The 16676-nt window shown below is 41.4% G+C and overlaps 1 protein-coding gene across 2 annotated transcripts in view; it reads left to right on the top strand.

The window, feature by feature from the left end:
• Positions 1-16404, top strand: part of arhgef10 (Rho guanine nucleotide exchange factor (GEF) 10) — a 312671-nt gene extending 296267 nt beyond the window's left edge. For both annotated transcript variants that reach the window (XM_067984020.1, XM_067984019.1), the window contains 2 exons: positions 10848-10970; positions 14119-16404. In XM_067984020.1, coding sequence (XP_067840121.1) covers positions 10848-10970; positions 14119-14651 — 656 coding nt within the window. In that variant the 3' untranslated portion in view covers positions 14652-16404. The remainder of the gene's footprint in view (positions 1-10847; positions 10971-14118) is intronic.
• The last annotated feature ends 272 nt before the right edge of the window (positions 16405-16676 follow it).

Here is a 16676-nt window from a genome sequence, read left to right as displayed (position 1 = left end):
GGATGATTGGAAGATTATGGCCAGTACCTCTGCAATTTCCACCCTTAATTCCCTCAACAACCTAGGATGCATCCCATCTGGACTGGGTGACCTATCTACTTTAAGTACAGCTAGCCTTTCTAATACCTCCTCTTTATCAATTTTTAGCCCTTTGGCAGCATCTTTTTCCTTGGTAAAGACAGATGCAAAGTACTCATTTAGTACCTCAGCCAGGCCCTCTGCCTCCATGTGTAGATCTTTTTGTTCCCTAATTGGTCCCACCTCTCTCACTACCTGTTTACTGTTTTTATATATAGGAAGACTTTTGGATTCCCTTCTCTGTTGGCCGCCAGTCTATTCTCATAGTCTCTCTTTATCCCTCTTATTCCCTTTCTCACTTCTCCTCTGTGCTTTCTATATTTATCCTGGTTCTCACTTGTATTATCAACCTGACATCTGTCATACGCCCTCTTTTTCTGCTTCATCTTACTCTCTATCTCTTTCGTCATCCAGGGAGCTCTGGTTGTAGTTGCCCTCCCTTTCCCCCTCGTGGGAATGTACCTAGACTGTACCCGAACCATCTCCTCTTTAAAGAACGCCCATTCTTCAATTACAGTTTTGCCTGTCAGTCTTTGATTCCAATTTACCCAGGCCAGATCGGTTCTCATCCCACTGAAATTGGCTCCCCTCCAATTGAGTATTTTTACTCTAGATTGCTCCTTATCCTTCTCCATAGTGAATCTAAACCTTATGATACAATGATCACTGTTTCCTAAATGTTCCCCAACTGATACTTGCTCCACTTGACCCACCTCATTCCCCAGAACCAGATCCAGCAATGCCTCCTTCCTCGTTGGAAATTCCTCCCCCCCCACCTTTGTCCCTTACACTATTACTATCCCAGTCTGTATTAGGATAGTTGAAGTCCCCATTATCAATACTCTATAGCTTTTGCACCTCTCTGTAATTTCCATGCAAATTTTCTCCTCTATATCCTTCTCACTAGTCGGTGGCCTATAGAATACACCCAGTGGTGTAATGGCGCCTCTATTGTTTCTTAACTCTAACCAAATAGATTCTGTCCTCGACCCCTCCAGGACATCCTCTCTCTCCAGCACTGCAATATTCTCCTTAATCAATACTGCCCTCCCCCCCCACCGCCTCTTTTCTTTCCTGCCCTATCTTTCCTGAATATCTTGTATCCAGGAATATTTGGTACCCAATCCTGCCCTTTTTTGAGCCAGGTCTCCGTTATCGCCACGACATCATATTCCCATGTGGCTAATTGTGCCTGAGCTCTCCAACCTTGTTTACCACGCTTTGTGAGTTTACACACGTGCACTGTAAACCTATCTTAGACCTCCTTGTATTCTCTCTTAGTCTGGTCCCATCTAACACTGTACTATTTCTCACTCTAGTGCTATCTGTCTCTCCCAATCCTTTGTGCACCTTGTTTCTCCTTTCCAATGCTACAACCTGGTGCCCATCCCCCTGCCAAATTAGTTTAAACCCCACCCCCACAGCACTAGCGAACCTCCCTGCGAGGACATTGGTCCCAGCTCCAATGAGGTGCAACCTGTCCGACCTGTACAGATCCCACCTCCCCCAGAACTGGTCCCAATGTCCCAGGAATCTAAAGCCCTCCCTCCTGCACCATCTCTCCAGCCATGTATTCATCTGCTCTATCCTCCTATTTCTATACTCACTAGCACATGGCACTGGGAGTAACCTGGAGACTACTACCTTTTGAGGTCTTGCTTATAAATCTCTTTCCCAGCTCCCTAAAATCTGCCTGCGGGACCTCATTCCTCTTTCTACCTATGTCGTTGGTACAGATATGGACCATGACCACTGGCTGTTCACACTCCCCCTTCAAAATGTTCTGCAGCCGCTCAGTGACATCCTTGACCCTGGCACCAGGGAGGCAACATACCATCCTGGAATCATGTCAGTGGCCGCAGAAACACCTGTCTTTTCCCCTAACTATTGAATCCCCTATCACTGTTGCTCTCCTGATCTTTCCCCTCCCCCTCCTTTCCCCCCCCGTACAGCTAAGCCACCCATGGTGCCATGGACTTGGCTCTGGCTGCACTCCCCAGGGAATCCCTCTCCCTCACTAGTATTCAGTACCAGTTAGAGAGTGAGATGCACTCGGGGAGGGGGGGGCTCCTGCACTACTTGCCTGGTCCTCCTTGTCTGTCTGGCGGTCACCCAGTCCCCCTCTGCCTGCACTCTCTTAAGCTGTGGGGCGACCACCTCCTGAATCGTGCTATCCTTTGAAGAAGTAACAGAAAGAGTAGACACAGGCAATGCAGTAGATGTAATATATTTGGATCTTCAAAAGGCCTTCAATAAGGTACCGCATTGTAGACTCATGACTAAGGTCAGAGCATGTGGAGTCAGGGGACAGATAGCAAGCTGACTACAAAACAGAAAACAGAGAGTAGGAGTTAAGGATAGCTACTCAGGCTGGCAAAAGCTGGGACCACTGTTGTTCACCTTTTACATTAATGATTTGGACTCAGGAATCGGAAGTATAATTTCAAAATTTGCGAACGACACCAAATTGGGGGGTGTAGTTAATACCGAGGAAGAATGCGTCAAAATGCAAGAAGACATTAATAAACTAGCAGAATGGGCATGTAATTGGCAAATGAATTTCAATAAAGATAAGTGTGAGGTGGTGCATTTTGGTAGGAAGAATAAGGAGGCCACATACTGCTCGGCAAACAGTTTAAACGGGGTAGAGGAGCAAAGGAATCAGGGGGTACAGATACACAAATCACTAAAAGTAGCGACGCAGGTTAATAAGGCCATAAAAAAGGCAAACTTAGGTACTGGGGTTTATTTCTAGAGGGATAAAATTGAAAAGCAGAGAATTTATATTAAACTTGTATAGAACCTTAGTTAGGCCACACTTAGAGCACCGTTCTGGTCTCCATATTATAAAAAGGATATAGAGGCATTGGAGAAGGTACAAAAAAGATTCATAAGGATGATACCAGAACTGAGAGGATATACTTATCAGGAAGGGCTGAACAGGCTGGGGCTCTTTTCTCTAGAAAGGAAAAGGCAGAGGGGTCAGTGACCAGGGGGCATAGATTTAAAGTAATTGATAGAAAGATTAGAGGGGAGCTGAGGAGAATTTTTTTCACCCAGAGGGTGATGGGGGTCTGGAACTCGCTGCCTGAAAGGGCGGTAGAGGCAGAAACCCTCAACTCATTTAAAAAGTATTTGGATGTGCACTTGAAGTGCTATAACCTACAGGGCTATGGACCAAGTGCTGGAAAGTGGGATTAAGCTGGATAGCTCTTTTTCAGCTGGCACGGACATGATGGGCCAAATGGCCTCCTTCTGTGCCGTAACTTTCTATGATTCTATGAGGGTGAACCTTAAGATAATGAAAGGGTTTGATAGGGTAGATGTGGAGAAAATGTTTCCACTTGTGGGAGAGTTCAAAACTAGAGGTCATAAATATAAAATAGTCACTGATAAATCCAATAGGGAATTCAGGAGAAACTTCTTTACCCAAAGAGTAGTGAGAATGTGGAACACACTACCACAAGGAGCAGTTGAGGCAAATAGCATAGATGCATTTAAGGGGAAGCTCGATAAGCACATGAGGGAGAAAGGAATAGAAGTGTATGCTGATAAGGTTAGAGGAAACAGGAAGGGAGGAGGCTCATGTGGAGCATAAACACCAGCATAGACCAGATGGGCCGAATGGCCTGTTTCTACGCTGTAGACTCGATGTAAATGTATATGATTTAAGGATTCTTATGGCATGAAAGATATAGGGGCTGAAATTCTTGGGAGTTCTGCCGTAACTCCAGCAAGAGACTAGCGGAACCCCTCAGAAAACAAAGACCTGAGTCATTTCAGGAAGGCTTGCTTTTATCTGTCCCTGACCAGGTAAATCATGGGAAGGGGGTGGGGACTCCCTACGCAAAAGTCCCCACTCATGTGGCTCAGTCACGACCCTAGCTTATCAGTAGTAGATGGTACACTCGGTCAGGTGAGGCATACTGGCCTTCATATGGGTGGATTTGGGCGCCACTGGGTGGGCTGCAGGCCAGGGAATCGTCCGAGACCCCTGAAGAAACAGCAGGTATTTTTCTCTCAAAAATTTCAAAGCCAACTCCTTTGCTCATGGGACTGAGGGAAATATGGCTGGGGGGAAAGGGACTTGGTCAGTTCCCTGCCCCCACCCCTCCCCCAGCCCTGGGTGCCAGAATTTCTGGTAGTCAAGGGCAAGTGGTCACTATAGTTGAGCCAACGTGATATGTGCACCCACCTATCCCACATAAATGAGGTCTTACAGACACCCGCCCCCCCCCCCCCCCCAAATCCGCTCCAGGTCAGCCTGGAGAGCAGTGGCATTATATTGGGATTGTGACCTGAGGAATTGCAGGGGCCCATTCTGCGAGTAGAGTTTGCCAGAATGGACTCCCAAACCTAATAGAGTTTGCTTGCATTCGCTCTCCCGTCCCTGTCTTCCCAATCCCACCTTCCCTTACAGGCCAACGTTCTCCCCTCAGTCAGTGCCACAAAAAAAAACAAATTAACTGGCATTTGTGGGGCATAGCTGGTGAAGCACATCTGTCATATTTGCCAACATATTAGTCTCCACAGTTCAAAACCAATTCATTGCCTGAAATGCTTTGAGATGTTTCAATGCAATAAGTGATATATAAATAGTAGTATTATATATCATATACTATATTATAGTATTTATTACTGAGAAGTCCTTCATATTTTGCTTGGAAGAAATAGTCGCTCAAAGTCTGATCATATTCATATTTGTTAGGGAGAGGCTTCAAATTTAATCGTTCCCTATGTGCAAGTATTTTACATCCACTTTTTTCACAAGAATGTTAATCTCACTGAAAGATTGAGTATCTAAAGTTTTTTTTTAAAATAAATATTATTAATATAATTTGACAAAATGTAGAGGAGCCTGAGAATAAATGGCATATTACGAATAATACTAGAACATTTTTATATTTATTATATAAATCAAGTACCCCAGGGTACTTGACATTTCGAAAAGACAAGCTGAATGGAAAAGGAGGGGGAGTGGCCCTGATAATAAACGATAACATAAGGACAGAGGTGAGTAAGGATCTTGGCTCAGAAGATCAGGAAGTAGAATCAGTATGGGTGGAAATAAGAAATAACAAGGGGCAGAAACACTGGTGGGAGTAGATTATAGGCCCCCTAACAGTAGCTATACCTTTGGACAGAGTATTACTCAAGAAATAATAGGAACTCGTAACAAAAATAATGCAATAATCGTGGGGGACTTTAATCTTCATATAGACTGAATAAATCAAATTGGCAAAGGTAGTCTGGAGGACAAGTTCATGGAATGCATTCGAGACTGGTTCCATGATGTATCGTTCTAGGAAACTATCAGGGAACAGGCTATTTTAGATCTTGTACTGTGTAATGAGACAGGGTTAATTAGTAATCTCACAGTAAAGGATCCTCTGGGGAAGAGTGATCATAATATGATAGAATTTCACATTGAGTTTGAGAGTGACCCACTTAAGTCCGAAGCTAGAGACTTAAACTTAAAGCCAATTAGAGGGGTATGAGGGGCGAGTTGGCTACAGTAGATTGGGAAATTAGATTAAAGGGTATGACATTAGATAAGCAATGGCAAACACTTAAAGAAATATTTCAATATTCTCAACGAATATACATTCCACTGAGAAATAAAAACTCCACAGGAAAAGTGATTGATCCATGGTTAACCAAAGAAGTTAAGGATAGTATTAGATTAAAACAAGAGGCCTATAATGTTGCCAAGAAGAGTAGTAAGCCTGAGGATTGGGAGAGTTTTAGAAACCAGCAAAGGATGACCAAAAAATTGATAGAGGGAGAAAATAGAATTTGAGAGTAAACTGGCAAGAAATATAAAAGCAGATTGTAAGAGCTTCTACAAGTATGTAAAAAGGAAGAGAGTAGCACAAATAAACGTTGGTCCCTGAGAGGCTGAGATAAAAGAAATTATAATGGGGAATAAGGAATCAGCAGAGACGTTAAACAAATATTTTGTATCTGTCTTCACCGTAGAGGACACAAAAAGCATACCAGAAATAGTGGGGAACCAAGGGGCTAATGAGAGTGAGGAACTTAAAGTAATTAATGTCAGTAGAGAAAAAGTATAGAGAAACTGATGGGACTAAAAGCCAATAAATCCCCTGGACCTGATGGACTATATCCTCGGGTTCTAAAAGAGGTGGCTGCAGAGATAGTGGATTGTGATTGTGATAGTGGATTGTGATCTTCCAAAATTCCCTAGATTCTAGAACGGTCCCAACGGATTAGAAGGTAGCAAATGTAACCCCACTATTCAAGAAAGGAGAGAGTCAACGTGCTTTTATGAAAGGGAAATCGTGTTTGACAAATTTATTAGTTTTTTGAGGATGTAACTAGCAGGGTAGATAAAGGAGAACCAGTGGATGTCGTATATTTGGATTTTTAAAAGGCATTCGATAAGGTGCCACATAAAAGATTGTTACGCAAGATAAGGGCTCATGGGATTGAGGGAAATATATTAGCATGGATTGAGGATTGGTTAACGGACCGAAAACAGAGAGTAGGGATAAACGGGTCATTTTCAGCTTGGCAGGCTCTAACTAGTGGGGTGCCGCAAGGATCAATGCTTGGGCCTCAGCTATTTACAGTCTATATTAGTGACAGATGAAGGGACCGAGTGTAATATATCCAAGTTTGCTGACTATACAAAGCTAGGTGGGAAAGTAAGCTGTGAGGAGGACACAAAGAGTTTGCAAATGGATATAGACAGGTTAAGTGAGTGGACAAGAAGGTGGCAGATGGAGTATAATGTGGGGAAATATGAGGTTATTCATTTAGGCAGGAAGAATAGAAAAACAGAATATTTTTTAAATGGTGAGAAACTATTAAATGTTGGTGTTCAGAGATTTGGGTGTCTTTGTACAAGAAACACAAAAAGTTAGCATGCAGTTACAGCAAGCAATCAGGAAGGCAAATGGCATGTTGGCCTTTATTGCAAGGGGGTTAGAGTACAAGAGTAAGGAAGTCTTACTACAATTGTACAGGGCTTTGGTGAGACCACACCTGGAGTACTGTGATTAGTTTTGGTTGTCTTATCTAAGAAAGGATATACTTGCCTTAGAGGGGGTGCAGCAAAGGATCACTAGATTGATCCCAGAGTGAGAGGGTTGTCCTTTGAGGAGAAATTGAGTAGAATGAGCCAATAGTCTCTGGAGTTTAGAAGAATGAGAGGTGATCTGATTGAAACATATAAGATTCTGAGGGACCTTGACCGGGTAGCTGCTGAGAGGTTGTTTCCCCTGGCTTGAGAGTCTGGAATTAGGAAGCATAGTCTCAGGATAAGGGGTCGGCCATTTAAGACTGAAATGAGGAGGAATTTTTTCATGCAAAGGGTTGTGAATCTTTGGAATTCTCTACCCCAGAGGACTGTGGATGCTGAGTCATGGAGCATTTTCAAGACTGAGATAGATAGATTTTTGGACTCGAGGTGAATCAAGGGATATGGGGATTGGGCGGGAAAGTGGAGTTGAAGTCGAAGATCATCCATGATCTTATTTAATGGTGGAGCAGGGTCAAGGAGCCGGATGGCCTACTCCTGCTCCTGTTTTTTATCTTCTTATGTTCAATCTTTTATCTTGAAAAACCTGACATAATTATACCAGTATTGTGGACATTATTGTCGACTGGGAATTACATATAGATGGTTTCCTATATTTTATAGACTGTTTTCTTATTTTTGTAATCTTTCCCCTTAAAAAAGGCTGAGTGGATTAGAATATACAACAGGAATATGTACTTAATAGGCTTATTGGGTGTTATCACAAACTTTTGACACATGAAATTCTAATTGACACAAATCAGAATATTTTTCTAGCCTCACTGGGAGGAGTATAATGTAAGGAATTCTGTTTTGAATGCTAGTCACAGGATATAAAAAGCTGTATTAAAATCCTTGTAACTCGAGTCCAGGCTAGTTTCTCATTGGAAATACTTTAAATTGGATCAGATTTTGGGAAAAATTAAAATGTCAAACACAGTGTGTCTTTAGAAAGAATGTTGGTTACTAATGCCTCATACACATTATTATTGATTCTGGAGTGAGCTGCCCTTGTATTCGAAAGCCTACATTGTAAGTTCTTCCATTTTACTTGAAAGTATCTAACAGCACTTCAAATTTATGATTGTCTGAAAAATGCCATCAAATCTACAGGGTTATCAGGTTTCATCCTCCTCTATCATCATTATAAGAAACTCTTTTAATTACCTTTGGGGTGTGTAAAAACTTTTGCCGCTCATGGTGAAAGGAGATGAGTAATTTTTCAAATATACAAGGGTAAAGTTAAGAGATGGGCTGGAGCTGTCAAGTTATGATAAATGGCTTACGGGAGTTTTCAACCTATACTAAGGAGCATAGTAAACTCTGACCCCATTTTGATGACCATACCAAAGACTAAAACTAAAAGATGCGTCAAGTAGGGACATTGGATCAAATTTGAAATCTTTTTAAAAAGAAAAATCATTTATGGCTAGAAATTCGGCCACGCCCATTTTACAGGCTCCAAACGGATTCCTAAGCCTCAAAAATGGCGAGCAGGAAATGTACGCACATTTCTGGCCGGAAGTGCGCCGCCCGCCATATTGGAATAGGAAGACGAGCGCATGTTGGAAAGGTTTTAAATACAGAATAATTTATTTAAATTAGGGTCCCGCGCGGCTTGCAGGGCCCGGTCATGAACTCACGCAGCACAACGTGGCGCTAACTGGCAGGAAGGCCGCCAAACTTACCTGAATGTGGAGTCGGGAGGAGCTCGACCCCATATTAAAAGAACTTGGGCCGCAGCATGCCGCCACTAATTTCCCCCCCACCCGTCGATCGCTGCCGCTACCTGCTCTTCGCTGGCTACCGATTTTCTCCCCCCACCCCCCCCCCCCCCCCCCACCGACCGAGGCCCCCGAACTATTCCCCCCCGCCGACGTGCTTGATGGAAATGAGACCTGAGGCCCAATATCAGGGACACCTTGGACCTCACCATTCAGGTGCAGGGGTCACCCAGCGAATTTTTCGGAATTAGAGTAGATAGCTAAAAAGCAAAATGTTTTAAATGCTGGGAATCTGACACAAAAACGGAAAAAGCTAGAAACGCACAGCAGGTCAATCAGCATCTGTGTGACTGTTCCCTGCACAGCTGCTGGTTGACCTTCCGTGTCTTTACATTTTTTCCGTTTTTGTTTGAGTGGACATCTCCAGTTGAAGCTGGTATGATGGGTTGAATGGCTTTTTTTCTGTGCTTTCATTTTTATGACAGGTGACCTTGTATGACTTTTTAAGACACAGCAGTACTATTGTCTTACCTTAAAAAAAAAAGTTTCTTCACGTCACGTCTGTCTTTTTTTTCCAATATCCTTCCAATTCCTGTGGCCTATTCACACAGCATTGACCCATTCTGCAACCTCCTTCTATAACTTCTGCACCAGGTACTGAGTTGTGGGAAGCGCATCAATCCCATAAAACCTGTTCCTCCTCCCCCTTCTCTTCTTCCCCCCTCCTCCTCCTCCTTCCCCCCCCTCCTCCTCCTCCTTCCCCCCCCTCCTCCTCCTCCTTCCCCCCCCTCCTCCTCCTTCCCCCCCCCCTCCTCCTCCTTCCCCCCCCTCCTCCTCCTTCCCCCCCTCCTCCTCCTTCCCCCCCCTCCTCCTCCTTCCCCCTCCTCCTCCTCCTTCCCCCTCCTCCTCCTCCTTCCCCCTCCCCTCCTCCTCCTCCTCCCCCCCCCCCCCTCCTTCCCCCCCCCCTCCTCCTCCTCCTTCCCCCCCCCTCCTCCTCCTCCTTCCCCCCCCTCCTCCTCCTCCTTCCCCCCCCTCCTCCTCCTCCTTCCCCCCCTCCTCCTCCTCCTCCTCCTTCCCCCCCCTCCTCCTCCTCCTTCCCCCCCCTCCTCCTCCTCCTCCCCCCCCCTCCTCCTCCTTCCCCCCCTCCTCCCCCTCCTCCTCCTTCCCCCCCTCCTCCCCCTCCTCCTCCTTCCCCCCCTCCTCCTCCTCCTCCTCCTTCCCCCCCTCCTCCTCCTCCTCCTCCTTCTCCCCCCCTCCTCCTCCTCCTCCTTCTCCCCCCCCTCCTCCTCCTCCTTCTCCCCCCCTCCTCCTCCTCCTTCTCCCCCCCTCCTCCTCCTCCTCCTCCTTCTCCTCTCCCCTTATGCAAATTATTTAAATTAACTGAGTGGTAGGAAAAAACTGTTAACATTTCATCCACTCATAACTGCTGTCCAACTATGCTTCATTCATTGTGTTTATACATTCTTAGTTCCTTATTGGAAGTTTATCTACTTGTTTTTCTCACTTTTGATTCATACTTTCCCTACCTCTTCAGTAGTGATTTGTTGCTATTTTATGAATACAGAATGTGAGCCAATCAATTGAAAACATGATACAGATATTCACATCATTTATCCATCAAAATGGGAGACCACAAGCCCCAAAGGATAATGGGAATTGGCAGGCAATCAAAAATACCAACATTTTGGTCTTGCCTTAATAGCATAACAAGGCAGACAAGTAAAAGAAAGACTCGCATTTATAAAATACCTATCATGACCTCAAGACGTCCCAAAGCACTTTACAGACAATGAAGTACTTTTTGAAGTGTAATCACTGTTGTAATGTAGGAAACAGTGATAACAGGAAAAATACAAACAATAAAATAAAATGTAGTTTTAGTCACCAAGAAAAGATGAAATACAAATAACAATAGAAGCTGTACAATGAGTTAACGGGTGTTCCACTGTTATTTTCTTTTTGATTTAACCTATTTACATAATTGTTTTTGTCTGATTTTCCAGGACAGCAGCGGGTTACTGTGACCAGTCTCTTAGTGTGTCATGGTTTACTGTTGGTTGGAACCAACCTGGGTATCATTGTAGCTCTGCCAGTTCCCCGACTGCAGGGAATACCTAAAGTTACAGGTGAGACTATTTTAGGTTACAACCCAATTTTTATAATAATTGAAATGTGCCATGTGTAGATTGAAAGGGGCATGCATGAAAATAAAAGTCATTTGCAGTAAAACAATTATTGAAATAAAGAATTTTCATGTAGCAAATGACATCACATATAAAAAAAATTAACCTATCAAAGTCAGATTTGGGACACAGAGTTTTATTTCCCTCTGTTCAAACAAAGTTCAAGAAAAATATTTTATTAAACTGTTGTTAGTTTATAATTTAATAAAATATTTTATACACACACACAAAACTCCCTCTTTCTGCAAATTAAATTCTTGTTGCTTTGTCTCATCTTTAACTGTGTTCCTGGCACACAACTGTTCCCCTTCAATAAAGAACAGAACCCTATGAATAATTGACAGAGGGATTTTTTGTAATGAAGATCACCAAAAGTAGAGTTGGAGGAGAAAAGTCACCAAATAGGTCACCTTTCTTTTTATAGTATATAAAGCACAGATTTAGCTGAGTATCTGTGACAGCTACTCCTGTCAGATATGAAATGATCCCTGGAGAACTGCTGTATTAAAGAGGAAGTAATTGTATCCTTAAATAATCAATAAGACATAGGACGACATCCAGCCATTCCTTTCAATGTTTCTTATATTAGCTCATTCATGTCTCTGCATCTTGAATTTTTAAGTAAATGGTTGCAAAACCCATTCTGAGTTATTCTGCTTGCTCAGCTCAGCATACATATATATGCTGGAACATAAATGCATTAATATGTATGCAAGTTTCCTCTAAAAATGGCCCACCAATTGCATATACAAGTACAGAAAATAAATAGCATTTCGGAGTGTTTCAACAAAGGAGGATACCTGGGATGCCCAGATACAGTTTACGCAAATCCAAATTCAGACTGTTATACGCTTAAACATTATGGCTCTCAACATCCCTAATCTCAACAAAATAGTAGATGAGAAAAAAGTGATGGGATTTCTGGAGTAAGCTCCAACAAATGATTTGTCTGTGTTTAGCATTGCTCTTAGCATTTGCACTCCTCAAAAAAAAAAGGGATCAGAAAAGCTACCAAAGACAAAGTCAGAGGACAATTTCTGTTTTTTTAAGGCTTTGTTAGCGATTAATAATGATGAAGAATGTCACAGAGTCAGGTCAGAGTGATATTTCACCTCTGGTCAGGCTTGGGAGTTAGTGAGCTTAATGAAGGGGAAGATTTTGAAGCATTACCACAGCAGTGAAAGAAGTGAATATCCCAGAGAAGTTATCTGTCCAAGAGTGTGTGTGTTCTGCCATTGATGAATATATTACAGTGAAGCATGATCGAAAGGGTGACTTGAAACAGACAACACAGAAGGTGCATGACTCACAGCAGGTATTAGCTGAGGTACTGTAGCAAAGTCAGCTGTCTAAACATAGCGGAGAAACTGGGGGGGTCTATGTATGAGGAAGTTTAGGCTCACATGTAAGATCGCGACTGAAGTGTACAGCCTTGTCTAAGACGGTGAGCTTTCTGCATTATTCGTTGAAGGTCAACAGTGCTTTCCTATTTATGCCACAAGGGACGTCTCAAAAGTCAACCACTTTGGCTTTTGGACAAGTGATGATTTGTCTTCTACCCATTGAAAGAATGAGAGACTGCAAGATGTATTGAAGTTAAATGAATTTGATTACATTATGTTGTGCTATCTGTATTTGTATTTAATGTGTTTTGCTGCTGTGTTTCCCCCTCATATTTCTCCATGCTGATTGTGCATGTTTCCTGCTATTATATTGCCTTAAGTGAGGGAATGCCAGTGGCGGATGGCAGCATGAGCTACAAGGGATACAGAAGGCCCTCTATCTGCCTTTCTGGTTGAAGGTTTCTATTTCTTGCAGTTCTACCTCACATAATAGAGAATGTTCAATAATTTTGTGATACTTGACCAAGTGACATTAATTGATAGGAAATGTATTTTTTGCTGAGATATAATACTTTACAGGTGTACAGCATATGTTGCATCGCTAAAATTCTCCAAACATCAAAACAATTGTAAAGAAGGCAGCCATTTAGACAGACTGATAGGGTAATAGCAGCAGATGGTGATTGACATCTGCTTAATATTTGCTAGCAATGGACCTCATGAATGATTTGGATGAAAGCTAGTAAGTAAGAACTACTTCATGCTTAAGTTTGTATGAATAGAATATCCAGTGTAGAAGGTTTTTCATAACAAATGTGAGTTATGGGAATTTAACACCATCCATTTTAAATAACTGATAAGACAGAATTGACTAAACTCCTAATTGATGCAATGGTATAAACATTAGAAACTGATTTTCAAGAAAGCTTAGTAATTAATGTAACTACGTGTGCAAATTCCAATTAATTGGCATGCATTAATCACATTCATTTTGATCCATGTCCACTTTCTGGCAGCTATAAACTTCACATCTCATTTGTGATGTTGAAATTTTCCTATATTTTGAGTGCTATTAAGTATTCTGTGTTTTGTCCAAATGCTCCTAGATATCTATTTGTGATGAAGTGGTTGCGTTTGTTCTCATTTTGTCAGTATATTTTGCTATAGGTAGACTGTGGTGAGTTAGCCATGTTATTTGGCATAGCTCTAACTGTTTCACAACAAAACACATCACCAAAGATTTTCTTCTGTTTAGGATAGTTACCACTGTAATGCTATGAAATTTTCATCAAATTTGCACTTAGAAAGACTTGCACATTGGTTTCTGAGGAAGAATGTTCTGATTTCATTAATACAGTGCTTTACAGCTGAGCTGAAAAACAACTTTGCTTAAAGTTAAAATATGCTTTTTAACCAACTGTATTGTTAGACTATACTGACCCAGTACATGTCAAAGTTGTTATAATACAAGGAAATAGCAAAGCTTGGAATTAGAAAAGGCAGTTCAGTCTACCTCTGTGTCTCATGCCCACTCTCTCCCTCTTCCTAACTCCCAAGTGAATCAAACAGATTTATTAATATCACTATCATGCACAATAGCCTTTCTCAACAGGTGTTAATCCAGTTCCTTTTTATAGATATTAATTAACCCAGAATTGAGCACTATTTCTAGTTATTGTTAAAGTATTCTACTTTCATTGAAATTTGACTTTTTTTAACATCACTTGTGTTCTTATTTCTTCATGCAGGAAGAGGAATGGTATCCTACCATGCACACTGTGGTCCAGTCAGATTTCTCACTATGGCCACAGCCACTGCCACAATGATGAACAAATACCCATCACTTACAAGCCTATCATCTCCACTAGAAGGGAAAGATGGAGGAAAGACTGGTCGCATTGGATCACAACCAGAATGCTCAAGCTCTTCATACACAGCTAACAAAGACAGAGGGGTTTGGCTTGGAGACTCCTCAGTATCCACTGCACAACACGGCAGTCTGTCTTCATCTACAGGATCTCTGACCTGGTCCCATCAATCCAGTTCACTGGAGCATGGCCCTGAGGACAGCACAATCTATGAGCTCTTGAATGACCCCAGTCTCTCAAGTAAAAGTAAACACAGTGACAATGAAAGGACAAAGAAGATGAAGATGAGTTCTGTCTTGGTCATCTCTGGAGGTCAGGGACATAAACGACTGAACAAGAAGTCCAAGCAACAACGTCAAGATGAAACCATTTCCACTGTCATGATTTGGCAAATTCCATTGTTAAACATATGAGGAGTCGGTGTCCTTGTCAGTATCACTTCTTTTGGTATCCACATTCCTTTTTGGGATATATTTTTTAAGATATGCAGGAAAAGCATAAATGTCCTTACATATTTTGAATAGCATGTATTGTAGCTTCTTAATGCTCACATGGCAGTCTGCCTGTCCATCAATATTTGCATTGGTAATGTTCAACAGTTTATAAGATCTAAATGTGTATTTAAAAAAAAGATTTAATTCCTATTTGAAAATTAGTCAGTTTCAATAGTTTGGTTACCAACGCAATCCTGAGGCACATTCCTCTAAGGTCTGCTTTGTTCTGGAGCAGTTGAACTTGTAGCTGGCATTTCCAAAGTCTTTCTTAAGTGCCTACTGTGAAAACTGAGCAGGTTTCCTACCAAAGAACACATTCAGACTACTCCTTGGTTGAAAACTACTTGAGGGTCAATTTTTGTAACTCTCTACTCTGGCCAGTGTGTCCCAGATGTGAATTTTCTGGGACCTTTGAATAAAACAAGAGAAATCTGCCAACTACAAAATCACCTAACACTACAGGAATAAGGAGGAATGCTATTGCTTTATGGTGGAAATTTCAAATGTTACAGATGGATTTGTTTTCCGGAATAAATCAGATTATTGCAAGGATTATATTGCTGAGTAAACTACTGAAATTTAAATGTTTAAAAAAGGCTTGTTAAAATTTACAATATGCTCGAACAAGTCGAGCAGCTAATTGAAATTTTTTTAACAGCAATTATTTTTTTAAAAGAGCCATATCTAATACTGCTTCTGACTGGTGCAGTACTCTGTGCTGTTATTTTGAAGGTAAGTTGAATTACAGTCATTGGTACTACTGTAGTTGTTGTACCAGTACATTTTTTAATACGGACAATTAATCATTGGCTGGAGATGCTCATTACTAATGGTAGTTATATTTCCAGTTACCTATTGCACAAACTAATACAAAAATAATCATATATATTTTACAGTTATTTACAATTTGTTTGAAGCTTTATTGAGTTAAAAAATGTGGACAATATGCAAATTAATTTGCAATTCTATTTTGTGTGTCGCTGGGCAATCCTTATAAACATTCATTATCCAATTTGAATGGTACACTTTAATTGAAATAAAAGTGGATTCTTTGGGTGTAACTGAACACTGGTGGATTGAAAACTTTCCATTCCAGAAAGGGCAATTTTAGAACACCTCTCAGTAAACGTCTGAGTAATATAAATCACCTCACAAACAATTTAATACATCAAACTTTGCATGGAAAACCTGTTGAATACTTTTGAGCCAAATTTCATTTTCTGGTCAAGTAATGGTCACGTGAACAATAAAACCAATTAAAATGCTGGCAGTGGAAAGCAGGTCAATCTGCATCTGAAAGAGTAAGTTCTTCTGGAATGTCAGGTGCTGGCTGACCTGCTGTACATTTTACTGCATTTCATTTTGATTTCAAATATCCAGCAGTCATAGTTTTCTTTTTTTACCTTTTACATCAATAAATTGCTTCTTTGTAATTTTGTAGCGCTGTTTATCAGTGGTGTTTCTGACATGGTTTCATAGTTGGTTTCAAATTCAACTGGCATCCATTTAGGACATTGACTGCTGCGATTGCTTTGCTGTATGACATTACAAAGTTTAGGGTTAAGCCCGGTAAGCATTCCTGTCAACTGTTCAAATTATATAAAATTTTCATCATGCATTCAATTTGCGTACGTTTAAGTATTAAAGCACAATCTTGCACAATTGAATTTTATTTATTAGTCTGTTCTCTTTAGTTTATCAGCATTCCTCAGTGATATTTCACAGAATTATATTGCGGTTTTAATTATGCTTTGTGTTAGTTTTGCTACTAGTGTCACCTATTGTGATGCAGCTTGTTTAGTGGTTACAATGTCTGGCTCTTCGAGCTGGTTCTGATGTGATGTTCAGACTTGCCCAGTCTAAAAGCCACAGGTATAATGTTTACTTACTGGAAATAGGGAGCACTAAGGAAGTGCTTTTATCTTTTCAAAGTGAATAATCAGC

Source organism: Heptranchias perlo, chromosome 5 (assembly GCF_035084215.1).
Source record: "Heptranchias perlo isolate sHepPer1 chromosome 5, sHepPer1.hap1, whole genome shotgun sequence".
Lineage (NCBI taxonomy): Eukaryota > Metazoa > Chordata > Chondrichthyes > Hexanchiformes > Hexanchidae > Heptranchias > Heptranchias perlo.
The sequence above is the reverse complement of the archived record's forward strand: the minus strand, read 5'-3'. Positions and strand labels throughout refer to the sequence as shown.